Raw genomic sequence first — 24,366 nt, 5'->3', positions numbered from 1 at the left:
AAGGTCTCGGATTAATTTGTTTTGTGTAGTTATTCTTAACTGGCTGTTGACTGTTGTTTTCCAACTGTTCCCTTCTGAATCAATGGCTACTGTATATGGATGGCTTAGGGCTGCTATAGAAAATGTACAAATATCTTAAGGGCCATCTAAAAACAACATCTTTCATTGTTTCTGGTCATATCCTCTGTGCTATAGGAATATGATTTAATGTGTGTCAACAACATTAACTGAATCACTTGTAAAAATAGAGAATGGATCCTTCATGGCTAATTAGATAAAGCTTTCAGTTAGAGAGAAAAAATATTTTTGTACAGAAGTGTTTATAAGCATAATGTAATGTATTTATTTCTAGCTGGTTCAACCTTTTATTGATTTAAACACTGAAAGCCATGCACACACTCCCTATGGTTTTACACTCCCATCTTCCAACATTGTTTTCCTGTTTGACATGCCATGGTCATTGAAGTCTGAAGAGTAATTTTCTTAAATGTCTTAAATTTCTTCATGACCAGCTGCACCTAAAGGGTGTGTGTATGTGTGTGTGTACAGTGAGGGGAAAAAAGTATTTGCTGCTGATTTTGTACGTTTGCCCACTGACAAAGAAATGATCAGTCTATAATTTTAATGGTAGGTGTATTTTAACAGTGAGAGACAGAATAATAACAAAAAAATCCAGAAAAAAGCATTTCAAAAAAGTTATACATTGATTTCCATGTTAATGAGGGAAATAAGTATTTGACCCCTTCGACTTAGTACTTGGTGGCAAAACCCTTGTTGGCAATCGCAGAGGTCAGACGTTTCTTGTAGTTGGCCACCAGGTTTGCACACATCTCAGGAGGGATTTTGTCCCACTCTTTGCAGATCCTCTCCAAGTCATTAAGGTTTCAAGGCTGACGTTTGGCAACTCAAACCTTCAGCTCCCTCCACAGATTTTCTATGGGATTAAGGTCTGGAGACTCCAGGACCTTAATGTGCTTCTTCTTGAGCCATTCGTTTGTTGCCTTGGCTGTGTGTTTTGGGTCATTGTAATGCTAGAATACCCATCCACGACCCATTTTCAATGCCCTGGCTGAGGGAAGGAGGTTCTCACCCAAGATTTGACGGTACATGGCCCCGTCCATCGTCCCTTTGATGCGGTGCAGTTGTCCTGTCCCCTTAGCAGAAAAACACCCCCAAAGCATAATGTTTCCACCTCCATGTTTGACGGTGGGGATGGTGTTCTTGGGGTCATTCCTCCTCCTCCAACCACGGTGAGTTGAGTTGATGCCAAAGAGCTTGATTTTGGTCTCATCTGACCACAACACTTTCACCCAGTTCTCCTCTGAATCATTCAGATGTTGGCAAACTTCAGACGGGCCTGTACATGTGCTTTCTTGAGCAGGGGGACCTTGCGGGTGCTGCAGGATTTCAGTCCTTCACGGCGTAGTGTGTTACCAATTGTTTTCTTGGTGACTATGATCCCAGCTGCCTTGAGATCATTAACAAGATCCTCCCGTGTAGTTCTGGGCTGATTCCTCACCGTTCTCATGATCATTGAAACTCCATGAGGTGAGATCTTGCATGGAGCCCCAGACTGAGGGAGACTGACAATTATTTTGTATTTCTTCCATTTGCGAATAATCGCACCAACTGTTGTCACCTTCTCACCAAGCTGCTTGGCGATGGTCTTGTAGCCCATTCCAGCCTTGTGTAGGTCTACAATCTTGTCCCTGACATCCTTGGACAGCTCTTTGGTCTTGGCCATGGTGGAGAGATTGCTTCTGTGGACAGGTGTCTTTTATACAGGTAATGAGCTGAGATTCGGAGCATTCCCTTTAAGAGAGTGCTCCTAATCTCAGCTCGTTACCTGTATAAAAGACACCTGGGTGCCAGAAATCTTGCTGATCAAATACTTATTTCCTTCATTAACATGCAAATCAATTTATAACTTTTTTGAAATGCGTTTTTCTGGATTGTTTTGTTGTTATTCTGTCTCTCACTGTTAAAATACACCTACCATCAAAATTATAGACTGATCATTTCTTTGTCAGTGGGCAAACGTACAAAATCAGCAGGGGATCAAATACTTTTTTCCCCTCACTGTATGTGTGTGTGTGCGCGCACGTTTGGGGAAGGTGGGTTGAAACTGGAAAAACTTAACCTAGGTCATGTCAGCAGTCCTTAATGTGTGCACTAAAACATTTTGTTATACAGCAGCTAACACACATGTAAATTAACTGCACATCATGAAAATGACTAATTATGTAACGACTAGCAGGAAGGAGCAAGAACTTCTCTGAAGTTGGATCTCAAACACTTCCAGTTCCTGATGATTGTCGGAGAGGGACTTCAATTGCAACTCTTGCTTTTTAGATACTGAGAGGAAGGGAGTGGAGACCAAAGTTTTCAAGAAAAGGGAAAAAGGCCTTCCTGCTTTCTTTTATTTATTTCTCTCTTTGCCATGGGACAGTGCACCCAGTAGTATAGAGATCGATACAGTGCAGACACGTGGAATGACTGCACATTGTGAGATAGTGTCACATCCTGAACTTACTTTTGTAGGCCTTGATTGTGGATAGGCCTTGAATTTTTCTATTTAGTTTCCTCATCACTGCTTGCCTTTAAATCTTTAAATCTTAAATTTTCTGCTAATATTACGAGAAAATAGTTGTATTTCTCATGAAGAGCACAGCACAGTGAGACACCAGATGTATCAGAACTCAATCAGGCTCAAGTGAAAATTGGATTTGAGAGGTGATTTACTTTCAAGTTACGACAGTCGCAGTGCAAGGACAATCCTATCCCTTTCAGCCCAGAATGATGCACTAATATTTTCGCAGTCGAAAGTGTTCACACAGTCCAATTGTCTTTTTTTATAGGCTTGTACTCTTCAATGGATATGCCCAGGTCAGGTTGATCTCCAGCTGGCCTTGCAATCATTCACTACACCATGTTAATGGCCTGCAAAGTATCTGTTAATTGTTGACTCCAGAGTGTCTTCTAGACTGCTCTTTGATTTGCAGCTCCTTCTCTGTGCTTGGCCTACTTCTGGCTGCTTCTTTTGTTTTGGCTTTGATTCCATGTGATTCCTGGTGTAGATCCAATTCTTATCCTACCGCTGCAAATAAGCAGGTCATTGGTGTGTAAAATAACAGCATTCACCTGTTCCAGGACAAATATTCATCCTGCCAGGAATCCACACATGCATCAAAAACGCATTGATCTGAAAAAGCAGTGCTAGAAAATGTCATAAATACAGCAGCACAGAGTCATAACTTATCCCCAATAGAAGTTAACAACATGGAAACAGTTGGCTCAATGTTAGTGTTTTAGTTTTTTTTTTTTTTAATTGACCTTCTTAAGTACCCATGCCTTTGATAATAAACCTGTATAGATTTTGTTTTCATCAGACAGTTGAGTCTTAGAATTGGGACAAGGCTGAAAAATATTGTTGTATGCTATAATTGGGCTTTTATAGATCTCTTTAAGGCCTAAACATTTTTTCCCACCAGATACAAGAATTGTCTGATGAAATCACCTCCCAAACGTATGTGTGTTTGTCCAGTCGTAACATTTTAACCTTGTGAATCCCTGCACAATTCACACGAAAACTCAGAGCTCACCCAAAAGAAGGCAATTCAAACAGTGACCATCCTTTGCCAAATCCCTGTCTAGGCAGGTATTTTGTTTACAGTGTGAAATCTAATCAGTGAGAGCTGGGAAGCTTTTCAAAGTTGGATCACTGCTTAAGTCTTGGCCTTTATCTGCTTGGCCTATATCAGTCCTTAGCTGTTTCTTCCTATTTCCCTTTCTGCAGCATTTAGTGTCTCAGTGTCTGAGCCTTGGCTGAAGGTTTAAAAACAAAAACTATCAGTAAATTCACAGTGACAACGACATGAACTTTAGTCTGTCAGTCACATGGCCTCACGCATTGAGCAAAAATTAAATCTTAATGCTAGAAAGATAATGTAATATCACAAAAGGAAAGCACAGGAAAACACAAACCTTTTGTGCTGTTTTTTTTACTCCCAGAAAGAAATGCATTTTTTAGGTTAAGGTATTTTACCACAAGAAACGTGTAGCGTGAGGTAAGGAGATCCTTGCAATTTATAACATTACTAATTATACTAAGTTTGCTGAACCTCAGTAGCCACAGTGTATGTATACAGTGCCGTACAAAGGTTTTAGGCAGGTGTGAAAAAATGCTGTAAAGTAAGAATGCTTTCAAAAATAGACATTTTAATAGATTATATTTATCAGTTAACTACATGCAAAGTGAACAGGCAACGTCGAGCACCGTAGACGCAGTGGTCGGTCAAGTAAACTTACTGCAGCAGATGAAAAAGACATCATGCTTACTTCCCTTCAAAATCGGAAGATGTCCAGCAGAAAACAGTGGGACCCTGGTACACCCATCTACTCTCCGGAGAAGTCTGGTCAGAAGTGACCTTCATGGAAGATTTGCGGCCAAAAAGCCATAACAAGGCCAAGCGGCTCAACTATGCATGAAAACACAGGAACTGGGCTGCAGAAAAATGGCAGCAGGTGCTCTGGACTGATGAGTCAAAATTTGAAATATTTGTCTGTAGCAGTAGGCAGTTTGTTCGCCGGAGGGCTGGAGAGCGGTACACGAATGAGTGTCTGCAGGCAACAGTGAAGCATGGTGGAGGTTCCTTGTCTCCTCAATGCTGAGAAGTACAGGCACATACGTATCCATCATGCAATACCATCAGGGAGGCATCTGATTGGCCCCGAATTTAAGCATGACAACGACCCCAAACATACAGTGAAAGTCATTAAGAACTATCTACATTGTAAAGGAGAACAAGGAGTCCTGGAAGTGATGGTTTGGCCCCCACAGAGCCCTGATCTCAACATCTTTGAGTCTATCTGGGATTACATGAAGAGAGAGAAGCAACTGAGGCTGCCTAAATCCACAGAAGAACTGTGGTTAGTTCTCCAAGATGTTTGGGCCAACCTACCTGCCGAGTTCCTTCAAAAACTGTGTGCAAGTGTACCTAGAAGAACTGATGCTGTTTTGAAAGCAAAGGGTGGTCACACCAAATATGGATTTGATGTGGATTTTTCCTGTTCACTCACTTTGCATTTAGTTAATTGATAAATGTAATCTATTAACATGTCTATTTTTGAAAGCATTCTTACTTTACAGCATTTTTTCACACCTGCTTAAAACTTTTGCACAGTACTAGATATATAAGACATAATTTATTTCCTTCTATTTTGATGTGAAGACAGAGCAAACTATTCACTTAACAGGTCATATCTAAAGTTCCTAACAAACGCCAATGAAGGTGTTTTTGAATCCCTATCATCTGTTCAGAGTGTGTGCTTCACAAAATTGTATATAGCCCACCGCCATATTGATCTGCCACTTGTATGCTTATATGCAAAGCTTAGATATGAACTCCAGTTACAGATACTAGCTTGTTTCTCCAGGGTCAGGGCAGGTAATCTGCACCACAACAGAGGTCAAATCGGACTTTAATAGGCAGGGCACTGCATAAAGAAATCCTTTGTCGAGTTGACACTCGGTTGCTGAACACTTGTTTTCTTGTTTTGCTCAATGTGTAACCCCGTCCTTCATTCAGACAGTGGCCTCCAGCAGAGTGGGTACTTGTTGCTGTCCCATGTCAACTTCTCTTGCATTGTTATCATATGACACGGCATATGGGATTCATATGATGGGACTTCAGAGGAAAACAAAAATAACATAAGCTTATTTTGTCTATGTTCGGTCTTTTCTTACAGTGTGTCTGGTCCATTGCTATTCTAACCTTTTCACCCTTTCAATGATGTCACACACACTTTTGTTCTTGGATCTATTTATTCGTTTTCCTGTCTTTCCATGCTTCTTTGTGTTTCCAGTTTTTGTATAATTTTTGCATTAAGTGACCAGGTCTCAGAGCTATAAGTGAGCATTGGTAAAATGCATTACTCAAATACCTTTCTCTTCAGGCAAATGGGTAGACTTACTTTCAGTAGTGTGCCATTTCTTCCAGTGTACTCCATTTCCACTCTTCTTTAGATTTTTTAACAAAACTGCTGAACATGGTCTTACTGTTATGTTATGTTTTGTTCAGTTTTCTTACTTTTACTTGAGAGTTCTTGAATTTGAATCTGTAGGTCTTAGGATTGTACGTTGTTCAGGTAAACAGATTTTATCTTGACTCTTGTTTATCTTGATTCCTTTTCTTCCCAGTCCAAAGTCTTGAGCACTCCTTTGCAGATCTTGATCTTGTCAGTTAAAATGCATACTGTTAAATTTCAGACTTCAATCATACTTAGTACAAGAAAAAACAATAGCAAGTTTACCAGCTACACACACTTTTATTTTAATCGACTGAGTAGTTTGAACTGTTTACATCATTATAACTCATTACTAGACTTTTATAATATATATAAAGTTGTGAGCTAGCGAAATGTATCCATACATTTATGGCTATAGATTGATATGACATTCAAACAATACAGAGACAATACTGTGTGTCCTGCAGTGTGTGAGCTGTCTTGGTGCCCGTGTTTATTCTGTGTTTATTCTGTGTTTATTCTGTGTTTATTCCGCGTCTCTGAGACGCGCAGTCTCTGGGGGCGGGGCTTGAGTTGCGTCACACGCTGACGCTTTCCACCCGGCCCAGGGCCCGGCGCGTTCACATTTACATTTAGGCCGGCATTAGGCCGGGTCGAAAGATTTAGGCCGGGTCGAAAAGCAGGACTAGTGTGAACGGGGTCTTAATGTATAAATATAGGCTGTATTTGTTTCAATATAACAATTTGTTCTGATTTATGAATGGGAAAGTACAACATTGCTTTGTTAATATGTTAACAATATCGTGGCTACCTCAGGTGCACCTTATGGAGTTGTTTTGAACACCTAATGCTATTATTTGTGAAATATATGATTAGAAATACATTTTTTAAAATCTTTATTAGATGTATTGTCTTATGTTATTAAAAAACTAAAAATTGGAACTCGCATCATGCCAGGAGAAATGAAGTTCATAGGGCAAGGTGATTTACTGCTCCTTCAGTGACATTATTTTGCTTTAATTATGTAAACAAATGCAGTTTTAAGGTGCTGTGTATTTTGCAGAACAGGATTTTTTAATCTTACCCTGTTCACTTCTTGAATAATGTTGAATATACTAACTTTGTGTCTTTTTCTTTTTTCAATACACTATTTCGCACATTAGACTTTTCATTCAAACACCCCTATAGAATACCTCTGACTTCTAGCCCCGCAAAGACGGATTTATTCTGTAATTCTTGATTTGTCTGACTAGCTTAAGCCTCTTAGCTGATAAGTATTTGCCACATTGAAGAGTTTCCTCCCTTAGAAGCCATATTCCATTAACAACTAGCTGCAGCCTTTTGGTTTTGTCTTGGATGCTGCATTAGTCCTCCTAGGAGAAAGAATTCCAGAAAGAAACAGAAACAACACAGTTCAGATTGTGCATAACCTGGGAGGTGTAGATCAACTATTTTTTATAATGCTAAATATTACTTACAGGTTACAAAGTGCTTAAGAGGCTGCTTCTACCCATGATAATGTGGTAGGATTGTCCATTGTCCAATAGCCATCTGATATGTGATCACCTGCCACATTTCTGTTCAAAATGTCAGCACAGAACAGTGTGTGCTGCTGTCCTGCTCACAGTGTAGGCACCCAGTCATTCTTGCTGCTGCAGCGTTTCTAACAATCCCGTGAAAAATCCTCAACTCGCCTCCCTTGCTGGCCCTGTGTCCACTTCTGTTTTCTCATACTGGTCTGATGAGAACATATTGCAGACACGCAGAGACTGCAATCCAAGCACTGGGATGTAAAAATCTGTTACGGACGTGTCAGTCTGTAAAGTGTCCTTCCCTGTTTTTGCCAGGGTCTTATTTGGGTGGTTAAAGACCTGTAAGACAAGTGCCAAGATCAGTGCAGTTGCAATACTTAAGGGTCACTTTATTTTTTTGATGCTGTTTTTTGTTTTGAACTTGAACAAACCCTGTGCGGTTTCTCATTACCATTCACACGTTTGTGTGAACAACTACAATAAGAACAAAATTAAGTGCTTAGAGGTGAAGTTCAAAAAGTCTCATGATTATTATCCCAAAGAGGAATTGAAGAATTTGTAAAGGTGTAGGTTGATTTGGGTAGGTTTCTTAGGCATGGCTTTATTATACAAGTTATGTACACAATGCACAAAACTCATATTCCAGTTCCTATTTGCAGTCACAAAGTGAAAGCAGGAATCATTTTCACTTTATGCACGAACAGAGGTTGTGCTGGCACATTGTTAGAAATGCAAAACTAGAATTGGAGGCTCCGGTGGTGCTGTGACTATCTACAACACAAATTCAAACAAAATTCATACAGTCTGTATGGAAGAAAGCAAATTGAGATTACTCCTTAGTCTCCATTGAGGAACCAATTCAGTGGTCCCTCGTGTTTTATAACATACTGCTTTTCAGATCTATATTTCAGGTAGCCTAACTAGAAAATGTAGGGAAGATACAAGGTCTTTAGATTAACTGATAGCGTGCCCCGAGCAGAAATACCGTCTGCCATGGAGATACAATAAAGACTATGGATCAAACCAGTGTGGTGGGGCAGCTGGAGCATTGAGTGGATCATGTGTTGCTCATTGGGTTTTCGATCAGTATCACAATATGCCCTGAAATGAGAGACACACACATTCACAACATGTTATCATTCAGGTTAAAAATAAAGTCTTCCAAAGAGCAGGGTGCCTAAGGTGTTGGCACAATGTTCACACAGGGATGCAGGTGACTGTCTCACTCCTGATTTCGAGACTGATATTAAGAGATCAGCTGATGTACCTTAGACTGAGGCGATGGCAGCAGTTTAGTCATAAGATGTATCTCAGGCAAGGAACATGGCCTGGAAGAGGACACTTTCATTATGAGAAGCATGCCTGGGGCACAAATGGTAGCAGCTTTCTTAGTGGGACTGTAAAAGTAGCTGTTGAACAGCATGTATTTTCATCCTCTTATGTTGACATTGACATCCACTGTTTTTATTGCTGTTTTATTTTTAGGTCATTTTATTTTTAGATACTGAATGCTGAATTGTGATTCTTATTAAACTGGGGTAAAGAAAGTAGCTATAGCTATGATCTTTTTGAGTGGACAGTCACTCACATGGTGCTTATGTCAAAGGCTAATGTATAGGCCACCACTTGGTTTGTATATGTTACTTCCAAACCTGACCAGTTTCCACAGGCATTGCAATTGTTTAAATTACATGATGAAATGTTCTCAAACTTAACTGACTGTAAATGTATTCATTTATTGTCTTGCAATCTTTTTTTAAATTATTATCGGAATAAATAACTGTCCCTTAATCATGATATATTGCTAGCCTGTGCTTGTTTGTCTTGCCGAGTCACACCCAGAAAAGCATGTTTGTTGCATTAGGAGCACTTCTATATTTTACTCGGGGTCCTTTGGGGAATGTTAAAGAGATCGTTTACAGCTATGCACAGTGAAGAATTGCATGCCTTGACTCTAGTTTACTGCTACAGAGTCTCCTTTTTTAAATCTTATTTTTATAAAAACGAGAGTGTTAAAAATGGCCACATTCAATGCAGACTATGTCCATAATTATGCCTTATATTTGGAAAACATTACCAATTATAAACTAGCTATTATGTGCCGAAAAGGTCAGAATGGTTGTCAAGTCTTTTGGCATTTAACACACCTTTCTTACATTTACTGCAAAAACAGATTTCTAACAGATTAGGCCTATAGCACTGCTGCAGTTCTTCAGTGGAGATCAGTCACGCACCTGCTGTCAAAGACTATAGATCTCATCCATGGATTGGGCAGAAGTGATGCTGTCATTCATGATGCACAGAAACATCATTATTTAGCCCTCTTATACAGATGAACCTATAATGGAGACAGTGAGGTGTATATAGTTTAGTGTGAGGTTTAGCTAGTGCTTAACAACAGGCTTTCAGACAGTTCACTCCCCTAAAGGTAACCGAAAACCCTCCATGAAGGTTATTTGACTATTTATCTGTATCTGACCAGTGGTACATCCCTCCAAAAGAGATGAACTCATCATTGACAGAAGTTTGAAGAAAGGGGACTAAACTAAAGGTGAGGGCAAGCATTGGAGTTAGGGTCTGGCTGTGTTTTGAATCTTTATTATTTTAAAGGTGAGCTGAACAGTATTTTTGAAAAATAATTACCATAATTACAAAAAAAACGCCTAGAGGTGTTACTGAAGAGGACTTGCCCAGCTCAATGCCTGAACTCTGCTCACGTTGTTGCACTCAAAGTGATTGAACTCAGAATTCAAAAATAAAGCTCAGCTTTTTAAGAATGAGAATTCTTAAGTGTCTGATGTCGGCAGCAGCTCTTTCAGTCAGGGTTGCGGTCAGGTCAGGTTTCTCCATTTCAGTTCCCTTTGTCATTCCTTTTTCAATTCAATTGCAATTCCAGCAGAGCCAATTATGTGACTGGCAAAAATAATTGGAATTGGAAAAGTGGAATTGACTTGAATTTTGAATTTTTTACAGTCTGTTCATATATCCCCGTTGTGTCCTCTTTTAAACACCCCTGTGTGACAACGAGGTGACGTGTGGTTGACAGATGATTGAGTCATAGTTTAGCTCTTTGAAATTCGCTGTGATGCCAGATCCATTTAAAGCCCACTGACGCACGATATCTCTCTGCAGGCAGGTTGAGGTTCACGGCCCCGACTGGTAGGCCGGAGTGAAGTGTACTGCTGTGCACAGTAGAATGGGTGAGCCTCTCCAAGAATACAAAGGAAAGCTCATTAAAGATTGATCCTGCCTGTAGTGCAGACAGTTCTCATGTTTTATTGATAGACTGCCTTCATGATTGAAACTGCAGAGAGCACACTCATCATCACCTTTTTTTTGTTTTTGTTTTGTTTTTGAATGACTGATCCATAAAATAGTTTGTATTCCTAACATCTTTGTTGGTCACTTCATTCCAGTGTCTGATCAAATAACAGTTAAGCCCTAGCTAATCTAACACAAAAGCACTAAATAATAATTGTATACACATACACAGTGCTTCATAACTTAGATTGCTCTAACTACATTGACAAACACTATCAGAGAATGGAAAATAAAGAAAGATAAAGCTAAAGTAAAATTACATAGTATAGAAAGATAGTTTTGCAGAAACACACAATATAAAAACTAAAATGGAAAACCTTGTATTTAAATTTAATTCAAGAAGCACAGAATTTCAACACAAGAGAGAAGGAAATAGCATTGGAGATACATTGGGGTACTTTATTGAAATGCACTGGAAATTAGTAGCTGCAGTAGAACCAGTTATTCTGTGTATTTAGCCTAGGCAGTGCCTGATTTTAAACCTTTAGTCACATGAATCATGAATCATGCAGTGTCTGTCTTGTTGCATTTGCTAATTAAAAATAAAATAAATACTTCATATAGATAGAATGACAAACGTCATTTACACAGGGTAAACAAAGTGTCAAATCTCCATGTCTGCTGAAATGCAGCGGCTGCACATCCATTTAAGGAATGTAAGGAAGGGTTGTATTTTCCCAGCATCGTACTGAGCTAAAGGTAATATCAAATAAAACAATGGTGAGGGGGAGTGGTAAGGGGGGGCAAAGAAAATGGATTCCCACTTGGAACGGTGTTGCTTCTTCAGTGTTTTCCAGCATGGGTGTGTACTGTGCAGCACAGCCTGTGATTTGTGGTATCTTGGTTTAAAAGGCAGGTCATGACTAACTTCTGATCTGAATCACTCAATTCTTATTCAGTCATGTCTCAAACTGGGCTGACTTTGGCCTTCCCTAAAATGGAGGCCTTGAGATTGCAGTAAAGGAGTAGTTAGTGTTATTCAACTTCTTCATTTTTATCTTTCTTGTGATTAAGTATGATTTTATCTTGTGATGTCTCTTTAAATGGTGTGCCAAATGCTTCCATTGAAAGCTTCTCAGACTTTTAAATTTAATTGAGAATAAGAAATGTCACTATACATGTTTGCTATACAAATAGAAACCAATGAACCACATATTATATATTATTTTATATAATTGGATTTATTGTTTTTAGAATTTTAAACATAACAATTGCAGCATATAAGCATTTTACATTACACTTAGTATATTATACAAAAATCATATTTTCAGTCTATTATTGAATGCTTTTGTTTTAAAATTAGAAGGAATATTTGAAATTATTTATGGGATGTGTAAAGGTCTGAATTTTTGTTTTGTTAACATTTATCTATTTTATCTTAAAATAAAATAAAATCGTATGCAATATATACGATTATATGAAGCCACTGTTGTGTAACAACCACCACCCTACGTTAAACTTAAATGTGCTTTCCACTAAGAAAATCAATGTTTCAAGCTCTTATTAACTGTCATTTTTCTGGGTTGTTTGTAAGGGAGCCTGTGTTGTTTTGAAAGCAATTTAATACATTAGCTTGGCTTCCATGTGCAAGGTTTCTGTCACACCAAATGTGAGGCCATCAAACAAAAGCTCACATGAAAACCACATGAAAGCAAAGGCACCAAACCCAGCAACAATGTTTATTTATGAGTCACAGGTTTAGAAACAAATGCATAAAGAACATATGACTTACATTAGTTTGGAACTATATACACCAATGACATTGTACTGAACACCAAACACTGAACTCTAAAAACATCAAAGATAATTGCAATGAAGTGGTTTTGGCCTAAGATGACACACATTCTCATATGTTTTCATTTGGACTGATGTATACCAGTCTATAACCTAAGATATGGAAAACCACCACTCCAATGAACCACCTGTTCTGTTTCAGGGATAGATAAAGAAATCTGTGATGCGTGTTCGTTCCTGTGCAAAAAATGAATTGTCTTGCATTGAATTTTTGGACTGCGCATGAGCTAGCTATTTGACTGAACCTCAAGGTCATCATGTCTAGCAGTTTCTGCCCGTCTCCCCATTGATACATTGATGTTCCTTCCAATAGAAATTCATCGAGTTTGAGGACTCCCAGGAGCAGGAGAAGAAGGACCTACAAGTGAAGGTGGAATCCCTGGAGTCACAGTCCCGTCAGCTGGAGCTCAAGGCCAAGAACTATGCAGACCAGAGTGAGTTACTCAAACCCCCACAAACCTTGATGTTCAAGATGCTCTGTGACAGCACACTGAGTTTTGTCTGTTGAAAATGAAAACACAGCTGCCAGAAACCTTTGTCTTCTGTCGTCCGCAGCGAGGATTGGTTAAAAACGCTTTCCTAGCCCACTGTCATTTTTTTTAATCTTTGGAGGGAGTCTCCCATTGTTCCAGTCTCTCCTCTTTCATAGAAAGCTGCTCACATTAATGTATTTATGAGGTTTATAATGGAACTTGCTTTTGTAACTATAGAGAGAAAATCACAAAACCCTCATTGCCTTTACAACGTGTCTTAAGCAAGAAAAGTCAAAAACTAGTTTTAAATTTAATTCATAAATAACCTTAACCTCTTTAATGGTGTCAGCTCCACAGTTCTTATTATCATATGTGCACAGATGCATGCATTTATACATTTAGGGTAGAACACAGATTAATTGAAATTGACACTTTGAAATTGTGAAAATGCACCTAGGAAACATGTTCTGAAGCAAAGTTACAAACCACTAGCAAATGTAAAATATAAGGTTCCATTATTATTTAAGGATGGATTAGCGCAAATCTGTAATCTTGTTCCAAGATTTAGGTGTTGTAGATTTGAAGTCATTGTAGGAAGGATTGATTTCTGATTATTTCCCAGGTGCTAGATTCCACTGGATGGAAATACGTGCATTATGCCTACTAACCAGTAATTCTTGCTTGAAGTTTCTGTTCTCCTTTTCATCATGAATAATGATAAGCATGTCGTTTGAACATGTTTTCAAGGTATAAATAGATGTACCCATTTGCCCTTTGAAAACATATTAATAATAATAATTTGGAGCCAAATTCAATTTCCTCTTTCGCTCTGCCACCTGCCACACCTCTGACTAGTGGTGCCCTCCACAGGCATTACGGCGTGGCAGAGATAATTCCCTATAGAAACAGTGCAGAAACGCCAGGTGGTGAATTTCCGGTGTTGAAGATGTGGTTTCCTGCATCAGACTTTGCATTCTCTTGCCCTGATATAGTGAAGTAATCAGCGCAGGTACTTTGTAACAGGGTGGGGCAAGCGGGAAGTGAAATAAATTGTATTCTCTAATTATGTAGCCCTGGTAAACAAAAGCATTACTCCTACATATATGATTTTAGATAAACACTGAATACAGCCCTTATCTACATCCAGATCTAGATATACCAGTGAATTCAGTATTCATGTTATAGTGTTATATTACTTAGCAGACAATATATCACATCATTTTGTCATTTATGCAGCTGGGTTTTTATTGGAGCAATCTAGGTGCATTACCTTGCTCAGCAGTGTCTGCTACCTGTGATTGAACCTTCGAGCCACCGTTCAGGAATCTAGTTCCCTGACCGCCGCTGCCCTTTACATTTCTACCCCCTGTGTCTTTTCCACTAAGTCCTCCACCTGATTATTATTCCAATCAGGAACTGCATGCCTCCAGTTTTTGTGCCAGCTTTCTGTCAATTAGACTCCATCAAACTGTCATTGCAGTACAAGTGCTGCTTTAAAAGCCAAAACTGTTTTATTCTTTTAACTTACATAGTTCCTCACTGACAAAAATGCATATATTGCATTAAAAGGTGTTTGGTTTCCCATGGTCAATCTGATTGCTAAGGTCCTTTTGAAATGAAATTAATGTAATTAATTTAGAGTTTCAAAATACAGTAGAAAAAGTCTTAGTACTTTATACCCACTAGTTTTTAACTTTTTATTAAATGTCTATTTTGAATTCAAAGGAATATAGGCTACTTGAAAGTCTAAATAATAATTATACAATAATATATAACAATCAAAAATGTATTAAGGGAATGTGTTAAAATCAAGTATGGCTTTACAATTTTAATTTGGGTTGTTTTGGAGGCCCACAGTTTAACACAGACTAGGCTTAGTTTAAACCTGAGAGCTATTAGGGGGATTATTTTGTTTAGTCCCCTCTAAGTCAAGCCCATTGAAAATGAGTCAAAAGATTACAATGTTTCCTGTGTTTTGTATTCATTGTTGGCAGCAATAAAATCGACTCTGCAGTCGCTCATTCCCTTTCACAAGAGGCCCTCTTGTGGCCTCACAATAGAAATGCTTTGATAGGGCTGGTGGTTGTTGATCATTTTGTCTAGGTCTATGGACACCTAGAAAACACACTTTTTCACTTTTTGGCCAAAGACGGATACATTCTAGACATGAAAACAATATGTGTCCAAATTATGCTAATATGATTAAAAAATTAATTAATTAATTAATTAATGTATTTTTATCGCACAACAAATGCAACCTCCTTGCATGTGTTGCTCTGCATCCCTCCTCCTCCCCAATCACAGCCTCTGTAGCAGCTCCTTGGCCAGGTCATCGTTCCCTTAGTCAAGCGAGTCTAGGACTAAATACACTCTATTTACCTTCTACCACGTATGTCTATTGGGGTTGTCACTCCTGAAATGTTACTGAAGAACTTCTACATTAAGTATCAACTTAGTTGTTTGAATTCTTAAGTCGTGAGCTCTGCAACCTCCTAAAGAGGAACTAGGCAGTCCCTAAAATGATTGGTTTATATGTACTCATGTGTATGTAGGAATGTATAGTATTTATGATTTTTTGGTACCTTTCTATAATTTTAGGAACTTTAAAAACTTCAGTGTATAACCTTCACATATCACAATCTGTAACATCACAATCATGGCTACTGTAAATACCACAAAGGAGAGATATTGGGTGTTTAAGGATATAACACTTACTGGATAGCAGAAAAGTCGATGGCTACAAGAGCACGGGATTGGTCTTCCTTGCAGCAGCTGTAACTACATTCAGTGTTATTGTGACCGTATGGCTTCATGTTCATTAGGACACTCTGGGACAGGATTTTAAAGTAGCCTTTAAACAGAAAGACTAACATTTTAATCAGGCATTGCCAAATTGAGTCCAGTTGCAGTGCAATAAATGCATCGAAAAAAGGCTCAAAACTCATTTGTATTTGCCTTCTTTATTTGTTTCACTGTTATTAATACACTGATACATAATGTTTTGTTAATTATTAATAAACTACCATTATACACTCACCTAAAGGATTATTAGGAACACCTGTTCAATTCTCATTAATGCAATTATCTAACCAACCAATCACATGGCAGTTGCTTCAATGCATTTAGGGGTGTGGTCCTGGTCAAGACAATCTCCTGAACTCCAAACTGAATGTCTGAATGGGAAAGAAAGGTGATTTAAGCAATTTTGAGCGTGGCATGGTTATTGGTGCCAGACGGGCCGGTCTGAGTATTTCACAATCTGCTCAGTTACTGGGATTTTCACGCACAACCATTTCTAGGGTTTACAAAGAATGGTGTGAAAAGGGAAAAACATCCAGTATGCGGCAGTCCTGTGGGCGAAAATGCCTTGTTGATGCTAGAGGTCAGAGGAGAATGGGCCGACTGATTCAAGCTGATAGAAGAGCAACTTTGACTGAAATAACCACTCGTTACAACCGAGGTATGCAGCAAAGCATTTGTGAAGCCACAACACGTACAACCTTGAGGCGGATGGGCTACAACAGCAGAATACCCCACCGGGTACCACTCATCTCCACTACAAATAGGAAAAAGAGGCTACAATTTGCACAAGCTCGCCAAAATTGGACAGTTGAAGACTGGAAAAATGTTGCCTGGTCTGAAGAGTCTCGATTTCTGTTGAGACATTCAGATGGTAGGTCAGAATTTGGCATAAACAGAATGAGAACATGGATCCATCATGCCTTGTTACCACTGTGCAGGCTGGTGGTGGTGGTGTAATGGTGTGGGGGATGTTTTCTTGGCACACTTTAGGCCCCTTAGTGCCAATTGGGCATCGTTTAAATGCCACGGCCTACCTGAGCATTGTTTCTGACCATGTCCATCCCTTTATGACCACCATGTACCCATCCTCTGATGGCTACTTCCAGCAGGATAATGCACCATGTCACAAAGGTCGAATCATTTCAAATTGGTTTCTTGAACATGACAATGAGTTCACTGTACTAAACTGGCCCCCACAGTCACCAGATCTCAACCCAATAGAGCATCTTTGGCATGTGGTGGAACGGGAGCTTCGTGCCCTGGATGTGCATCCCAGAAATCTCCATCAACTGCAAGATGCTATCCTATCAATATGGGCCAACATTTCTAAAGAATGCTTTCAGCACCTTGTTGAATCAATGCCACGTAGAATTAAGGCAGTTCTGAAGGCGAAAGGGGGTCAAACACAGTATTAGTATGGTGTTCCTAATAATCCTTTAGGTGAGTGTATAACCTACATATAATATTGATAATTATGCCTGAGCTGCCCATTACATGCATTATCGATGAAACTCTGCACTGTATTTTTCCCCCCCTTGTTTTTATTTCACATTAACTATACTGTACATTGGTGAACACTGTTCTTCAAACACACAATTGGTATTTGTTGCCCATAGTCTTGTGCTTCGTGACCATGATTGACCAGTAATTAGCAGACAATTATTTTCATAATGCAAGACTATTGGCAGTGGATACCAATTGTGTGATTTAAGAACTGAAACTCATTCAATTGCGATAAAGACTCCTAAATCAAAACAGCTGGACTTCTGAAAGACCTAATACAGATTTGCTCTGTTTAGGACATGTAAAACTATAGGCATTTAAAAACAAAATAAAACAAATGTATGTTTCCTTATGTAAAATGGCCAGGAACATGGCAATGAAAAGGGGAATGGTATGACTACCTCTGCACTTATTTTGTACATTAAACTATACTGGATATTGCCAATCATTGTATTTTGCATTTATTGTACTTTATTATCATATCTTTTGAGTGGTGTATTTTGTGACAACTGGAATTTGGCCTGGGTAAAGGCACCTGAAGCTGAAGTCTCTCCTGATAAAGTTTTGAGTTAATAGTCTTGCTCAGCTGTTTGCTTGGTGACAGGAATAATGAACAGCTGGAATAATGAACAGCAGATCAGTGTTACCTGTGTAATTGTTGGTCAATCCTGGTCATGATGCACGAGGCTATGGCTGGCAGATATCATTTGTGTGATTTAAGAAGAATGCACAACAATATACACTCACCTAAAGGATTATTAGGAACACCATACTAATACTGTGTTTGACCCCCTTTCGCCTTCAGAACTGCCTTAATTCTACGTGGCATTGATTCAACAAGGTGCTGAAAGCATTCTTTAGAAATGTTGGCCCATATTGATAGGATAGCATCTTGCAGTTGATGGAGATTTGTGGGATGCACATCCAGGGCACGAAGCTCCCGTTCCACCACATGCCAAAGATGCTCTATTGGGTTGAGATCTGGTGACTGTGGGGGCCAGTTTAGTACAGTGAACTCATTGTCATGTTCAAGAAACCAATTTGAAATGATTCGACCTTTGTGACATGGTGCATTATCCTGCTGGAAGTAGCCATCAGAGGATGGGTACATGGTGGTCATAAAGGGATGGACATGGTCAGAAACAATGCTCAGGTAGGCCGTGGCATTTAAACGATGCCCAATTGGCACTAAGGGGCCTAAAGTGTGCCAAGAAAACATCCCCCACACCATTACACCACCACCACCAGCCTGCACAGTGGTAACATGGCATGATGGATCCATGTTATCATTCTGTATACGCCAAATTCTGACTCTACCATCTGAATGTCTCAACAGAAATCGAGACTCATCAGACCAGGCAACATTTTTCCAGTCTTCAACTGTCCAATTTTGGTGAGCTTGTGCAAATTGTAGCCTCTTTTTCCTATTTGTAGTGGAGATGAGTGGTACCCGGTGGGGTCTTCTGCTGTTGTAGCCCATCCGCCTCAAGGTTGTACGTGTTGTGGCTTCACAAATGCTTTGCTGTATACCTCGGTTGTAACGAGTGGTTATTTCAGTCAAAGTTGCTCTTCTATCAGCTTGAATCAGTCGGCCCATTCTCCTCTGACCTCTAGCATCAACAAGGCATTTTCGCCCACAGGACTACCGCATACTGGATGTTTTTCCCTTTTCACACCATTCTTTGTAAACCCTAGAAATGGTTGTGCGTGAAAATCCCAGTAACTGAGCAGATTGTGAAATACTCAGACCAGCCCGTCTGGCACCAACAACCATGCCACGCTCAAAATTGCTTAAATCACCTTTCTTTCCCATTCAGACATTCAGTTTGGAGTTCAGGAGATTGTCTTGACCAGGACCACACCCCTAAATGCATTGAAGCAACTGCCATGTGATTGGTTGGTTAGATAATTGCATTAATGAGAAATTGAACAGGTGTTCCTAATAATCCTTTAGGTGAGTGTACAGTATAGTTAATGTGAACTAAATACAGTGCAGAGTTCTATCCTTTATGTGTGTAATTATCTTTAGTATATTTAGCATTTATAATTATAATTTATTAATAGGTAACTGAAGATAAACAGTGAATTTAGGATATTATAAACAAATAAAGAGGATAAATATGAATGTCATATCTAGATCGTATTTGAGCCAAGATACATACATACATACCGTGAAGCCTACATGTAGCCTGTTTACCTGTTTGGATCGGATTCCTCTACGGTTATTTTTATACAATTGGTTTCTGTGGACGAGTAAGATTTTTACTCCGGTTTGCTCACTTATTGGTGCCGTTTTTAATAAATGTGTTTGGGTTTGAGCAACACATCTGCTGTCCCCACACGGTGTCTGTGTTGCCACAGATTTCCCCAATGTATTCCAAGAGTAGTTAGAGCTGCACCCTGGAAAACGAAAACCATCACCATTACATATTCCAACACACTCAAGTCTTGTCACACCAAGGACAAGCAATAATCAAGACCACTTGAGGATTTTTCGTTTTACATTAGAAATCTGCGTATGCACCGTTTATTTAGAATCAATATTGTAACATCCTGCTGGTGTTCCAGCCACGGTGAGATTCGAACCCCCAGCAGTTATAGCACGTCCTCGCACTGCTCCTACATCTCCTAACCCTGAGATGGACAGACGCAGACTCGGCTCAAGCCTCTGACACCAGTGTAATGTACGGGGGATTCCGGCAATGGCGAGATTCGAACCCCGGTCTCCCGCGCAACAGCACCCAGGCCCCTTAGTGAGACTTCAGAATTGCTACAAATTATTTAAGATATAGAGGTAAATGTATTAAATTCTGTAGAATCCTATTAACCGTTTGCCAAGTGGAACTGAACAACAAACGGACTGATGGTAATAGATCATAATTAGGAATTTTACAGACCTTGGATTGGGCGGTAACAGCTGTGCGTTCGAAGTAGTCGCAACAGATGACTGATCTCAAAATGTAGATCTGTTATTTGCACGTTTCTTTTGCACTCTAACTTGTTATGTTTATCTGACAGAAATTAAAACGTGCTCACTCTGTGATTTTGTTGCTGTTGTTGTTTTTATTTTTATTGTTGTTTTTGTGGCACTGCTGAAACCATTTTGTATCTGGATTAATGTCACCAATTACTTGTCAGATAGTTTGCCTGTTTCCCTATTTTTTGTAATATGAACTTATCCTGTTTTGCCAAGGATTTTACATAACTTTAATCATGACATGGACGCATATGTTCAAACATAATGGTAAGAGACAGCAATTGGACCTGGCAAACAAACAGTCTTCACGCTTATCCAGACAGTGTACTTAGTACATGTTTCCCATTTCTGATGGCGTAATAGGATAATGATTATTTCTTATTGCTTCTCCCTTGTAAGATGGTAGCACTCAGCTTTGCCCACACTTCCGAAACTGACCGTTGTTTTGTTTTTTCTCTCCCTCTCCCTCTCTCTTTCAGTCAGCAGATTGGAGGAGCGGGAGGCAGAGCTAAAGAAGGAGTACAATTCTCTCCATTCGAGACACACCGAGGTGAGAAAAGGAGAGAAGGGAATAGAGATGGAGTAGGAGGGAGGGGTTGAGGGGGAAAAGTAAAATGAGTCTCTCCGTTTTGTGTACATTTGGGAGATGAGAGAGGTGAATTTCGGAATGGACACCCTTGTTAATGATGGCCGGTGGTTCAGGACTACGTCTTGTCTTGCTCTAATTTGGTTCCTCTTTGAGAGTATGATGATCTTTTATACTTTAATGATATTCAATGTGATGTGTGAATGCATTATTATATTGATTTAAAGAAAATCAACAGCGTAAATGTTAGTTGGGCCCTAAACTTGCTATTTTTGGTATTTTTGTTTTGTGTCCATAAGAAGCATGAATGAATACAGAGTACTGTCCCATTTTACAATCTGATATCCTTTAAAAGAGAAAAAGGTCATCTTGCATCATCATGACATTCAAATAAAACCCAGTAGATGGCAGTCAGGTTCAGATGTTTTAATCTGACTATCAGAACAAGTCTGTTTTCATTTGGTTGTTTTTTGGAAACAATTAAGCCTTGCATTCAATTCAGCCTTGTAGTTTCATATACTAGAGTTTGTTATAATAGTCTCTTGGGTTTTAATGGATTAATTAATGGACCCAAATTTAAATAAATGGTACCATTTAAAAAAGGATGCTTCTTAGGGCCTTCCGGTGCAATGGAAAGATTTATACAGTAATTAAGCTGTATGACTGTTCTCTATTTTTTTGTTCCCATTAATCTATCTTCAGCACTGACTGTAATTTCTCTGGGCCTAATAATTAGTAATGAATGCAATGTTGTACACACCTCTCTCTCACATACACAAGCATCCAAATTTCATGAGCTTTAAATGGCCACTGGAGCTTGCTTGGTAATATTTAAATAGCAGAGTCCAGCTGTCTCCCTCTGCCTGAGTCAGTCCAGGCCTATTTATAGCTCATTTCCCACTTCAGGAGGTTTCAGACAGCAGCAGAAGAACTAGGAGAAAGATAAATGGGTCATGCACTTGGCTCCCTGGAGAGAGATCTATATACCGTATATGTCTATGTGTATATATTAAAGGTATATATTAACAGCTTTTGTTCCCTGTCCTTGTCAATATCCTTCTCCAGCCATGGGAGGCCAGTGCTTCTTAACTGCCTGGAACCCCCCTGGGTTTCCTGTCTGAATTGAAATGGCTTCATCAGACCCGTTTGTGTTATTTTCAGTTGTTTCAATTGTTTTGTCCAGTCTATGATTGATTTGAAGTAAGTGAGAGCTCAGCCAGAACACAAACCAGGAGACACGGGCCTGCTCCAGGACCAGGGTTGAGAACCACTGACCCAAAGCGCACTTGTGTTCATAGTTTGAGGACAGCATGTGATTCAGAATTACTATTTTAAAATTGCTGTTGTAATTGTAACAGCACTGTAGATCTTCTAATACAGCAAGAGCAATTCACATTGACGGTTGCTTTCTCAATATTTTATTCTGATTCTCCTAATTTAAAGCAGTTCTATGGCATTCAGTATTTCCTTTTTTCTACTGTAAAGTGAATCACTTCTTTCAATTTGGTCAACAAAGTGCTGCTTAACACACATTTGTTTCCATTTTAAGCACTAATCATTTTAGCTTGTGTCATTTTAAGGCAATCCATCGAATACATTAGGCCTATGCAGCTATAAGATGTATCTTTTCTTCTTATCGAGGGGTCCAATTTTGAATTGAATAACGTTATGGAAAAGAGAGAGAGACCCCAGAGGATTTTAAATTGTCATGTTGCCATTGCACATAAAACATCTAAGGAGATATTATAATTGTGGGTCACTTGGGGCATAGCATAAAATCTATAACAAGAAATTAAATTACAGGAATGTCCCATAACTACTTTAAGTCCAATAACTGGTGTCTTCCATAGGTCATAATAATCAACTGAGCTTCTGTGTCCACTTCTTAAAACAACTTAAGTTTCCTCCTTAGTTTTGACCCTAATTGTTTGTCAAGTTTAGGAGTGTACCTCAAAACACTGAAGTCAATGCATTTGTTAAGGGGAAAGCTGCCGCATTTAATACTTTAATTATTTGATACTTAAGTGTTTTAAGCAAACTGGCCACTGACCAGTATCAAGTAATTTCGGCTAAGCAGTCTGTCGTTCGCTGAGCCTGTTTTCCTTTATGTTTGCAGATGATTCATAACTATATGGAGCACTTGGAACGCACCAAAATTCAACAGCTTACAGGAGGAGATTCGTTTGAGTCGGGAACACTTGGCCGAGTCAGGTGAGTCTTTTATCTACTGGTGTTCATGTGAGCTGAATCCATTGAAAGTTGTCGTTTCGTGTTTGTGTGTAATGTGCGAGTGCCCAATACAAATGTGCTTCACCAATAGAGACTCTTTTGTATTCGATTGCCAATTAGCAAAGTGTCATGGCCTAGTGTTACACCTGAGAAGCTGTGAAGCCACCAAATCCAGGAAGTCCAGTATCGCAGACTTCATGGAATAAGGTTTGTAATGAGGAAAATATTAGTCTTCTTGTCTTTCTGGGTTGCAGAAAATCATTGAGTGCTGGCCACATACAGTGACTACCAATGCTCTCCACATTGTTAGAAGAAATCCAGAATTCAAATATCCAGGATAATTGCAATTGCTTTGATATTATAATCCTCATACCCGGCTACGAAATGCTGACTAAGTCCCATCACCACTAATCAGGTACCTTGATAGCAAGCCCAAGGATTACATCATAATTCTCATGACTGTGCCTATTACAATGCTTCTGAAGGTTTTCTGTTTCCCTGGATACAGTTCCTAGCATATTAAGATGGTGCTGTTTTGAGGGCAGAGTGGTTAAGTGGACATTGTGATGATATGAAGGCTCCAGAAATGCAATGGCATATAACCATAACACAACTGACACACCCTCAGTGTGTTTTGCCATCATGGGCTGATCTGTAACACCATGGAAGGAGATAGTCCCTTCTGGTAATCCTCATGTTTCCTCACCTAAAAAAAACACTGTGCCTTGACCAGATATCCTGCCCTTCTGACTTCTAACTTTCAGCTACTTTCCCTAAAGCATTCAAACTAATAGTTAACATCCCTAGTTTGTCCTTTTCTTGTTTGTTTTAAACTTTCCTTGTAGTGCATTGGGTCTAACACCAGTAAGATGTGTGCAGACAAGATGTAACTCGGACAATGGACCTAGCATAATAGATTTGAAGATTGTCATTCTGACAGTGGGGAAAAACTCATCAGCTTTGGCCTTTCCCATCAGTTTTTGTTGTGTCTTTTTAATTGGAGTAATTCATAATTCAAATGGGCTTCAGTTAATTACAAGTCATTAATGACAAGATTTTCTCTGCTTCACCACCCGTGGAAAAAAACAAACAAAAAGTGGCACATTTTGAAAAAGCTGATTA

At 39.2% G+C, this 24,366-nt stretch overlaps 1 protein-coding gene across 8 annotated transcripts in view; it reads left to right on the top strand.

Annotated features, from left to right (window-relative positions):
• LOC136750029 (C-Jun-amino-terminal kinase-interacting protein 4) overlaps positions 1-24,366 on the top strand; it is a 76,840-nt gene that overhangs the window by 15,250 nt on the left and 37,224 nt on the right. For all 8 annotated transcript variants that reach the window (XM_066704761.1, XM_066704760.1, XM_066704753.1 and 5 more), the window contains exons 2-4: positions 12,988-13,108; positions 20,909-20,979; positions 23,132-23,226. In XM_066704761.1, coding sequence (XP_066560858.1) covers positions 12,988-13,108; positions 20,909-20,979; positions 23,132-23,226 — 287 coding nt within the window. The remainder of the gene's footprint in view (positions 1-12,987; positions 13,109-20,908; positions 20,980-23,131; positions 23,227-24,366) is intronic.

The sequence above is a fragment of the Amia ocellicauda genome, chromosome 5 (genome assembly GCF_036373705.1).
Source record: "Amia ocellicauda isolate fAmiCal2 chromosome 5, fAmiCal2.hap1, whole genome shotgun sequence".
NCBI classification, from domain to species: domain Eukaryota; kingdom Metazoa; phylum Chordata; class Actinopteri; order Amiiformes; family Amiidae; genus Amia; species Amia ocellicauda.
The sequence above is the reverse complement of the archived record's forward strand: the minus strand, read 5'-3'. Positions and strand labels throughout refer to the sequence as shown.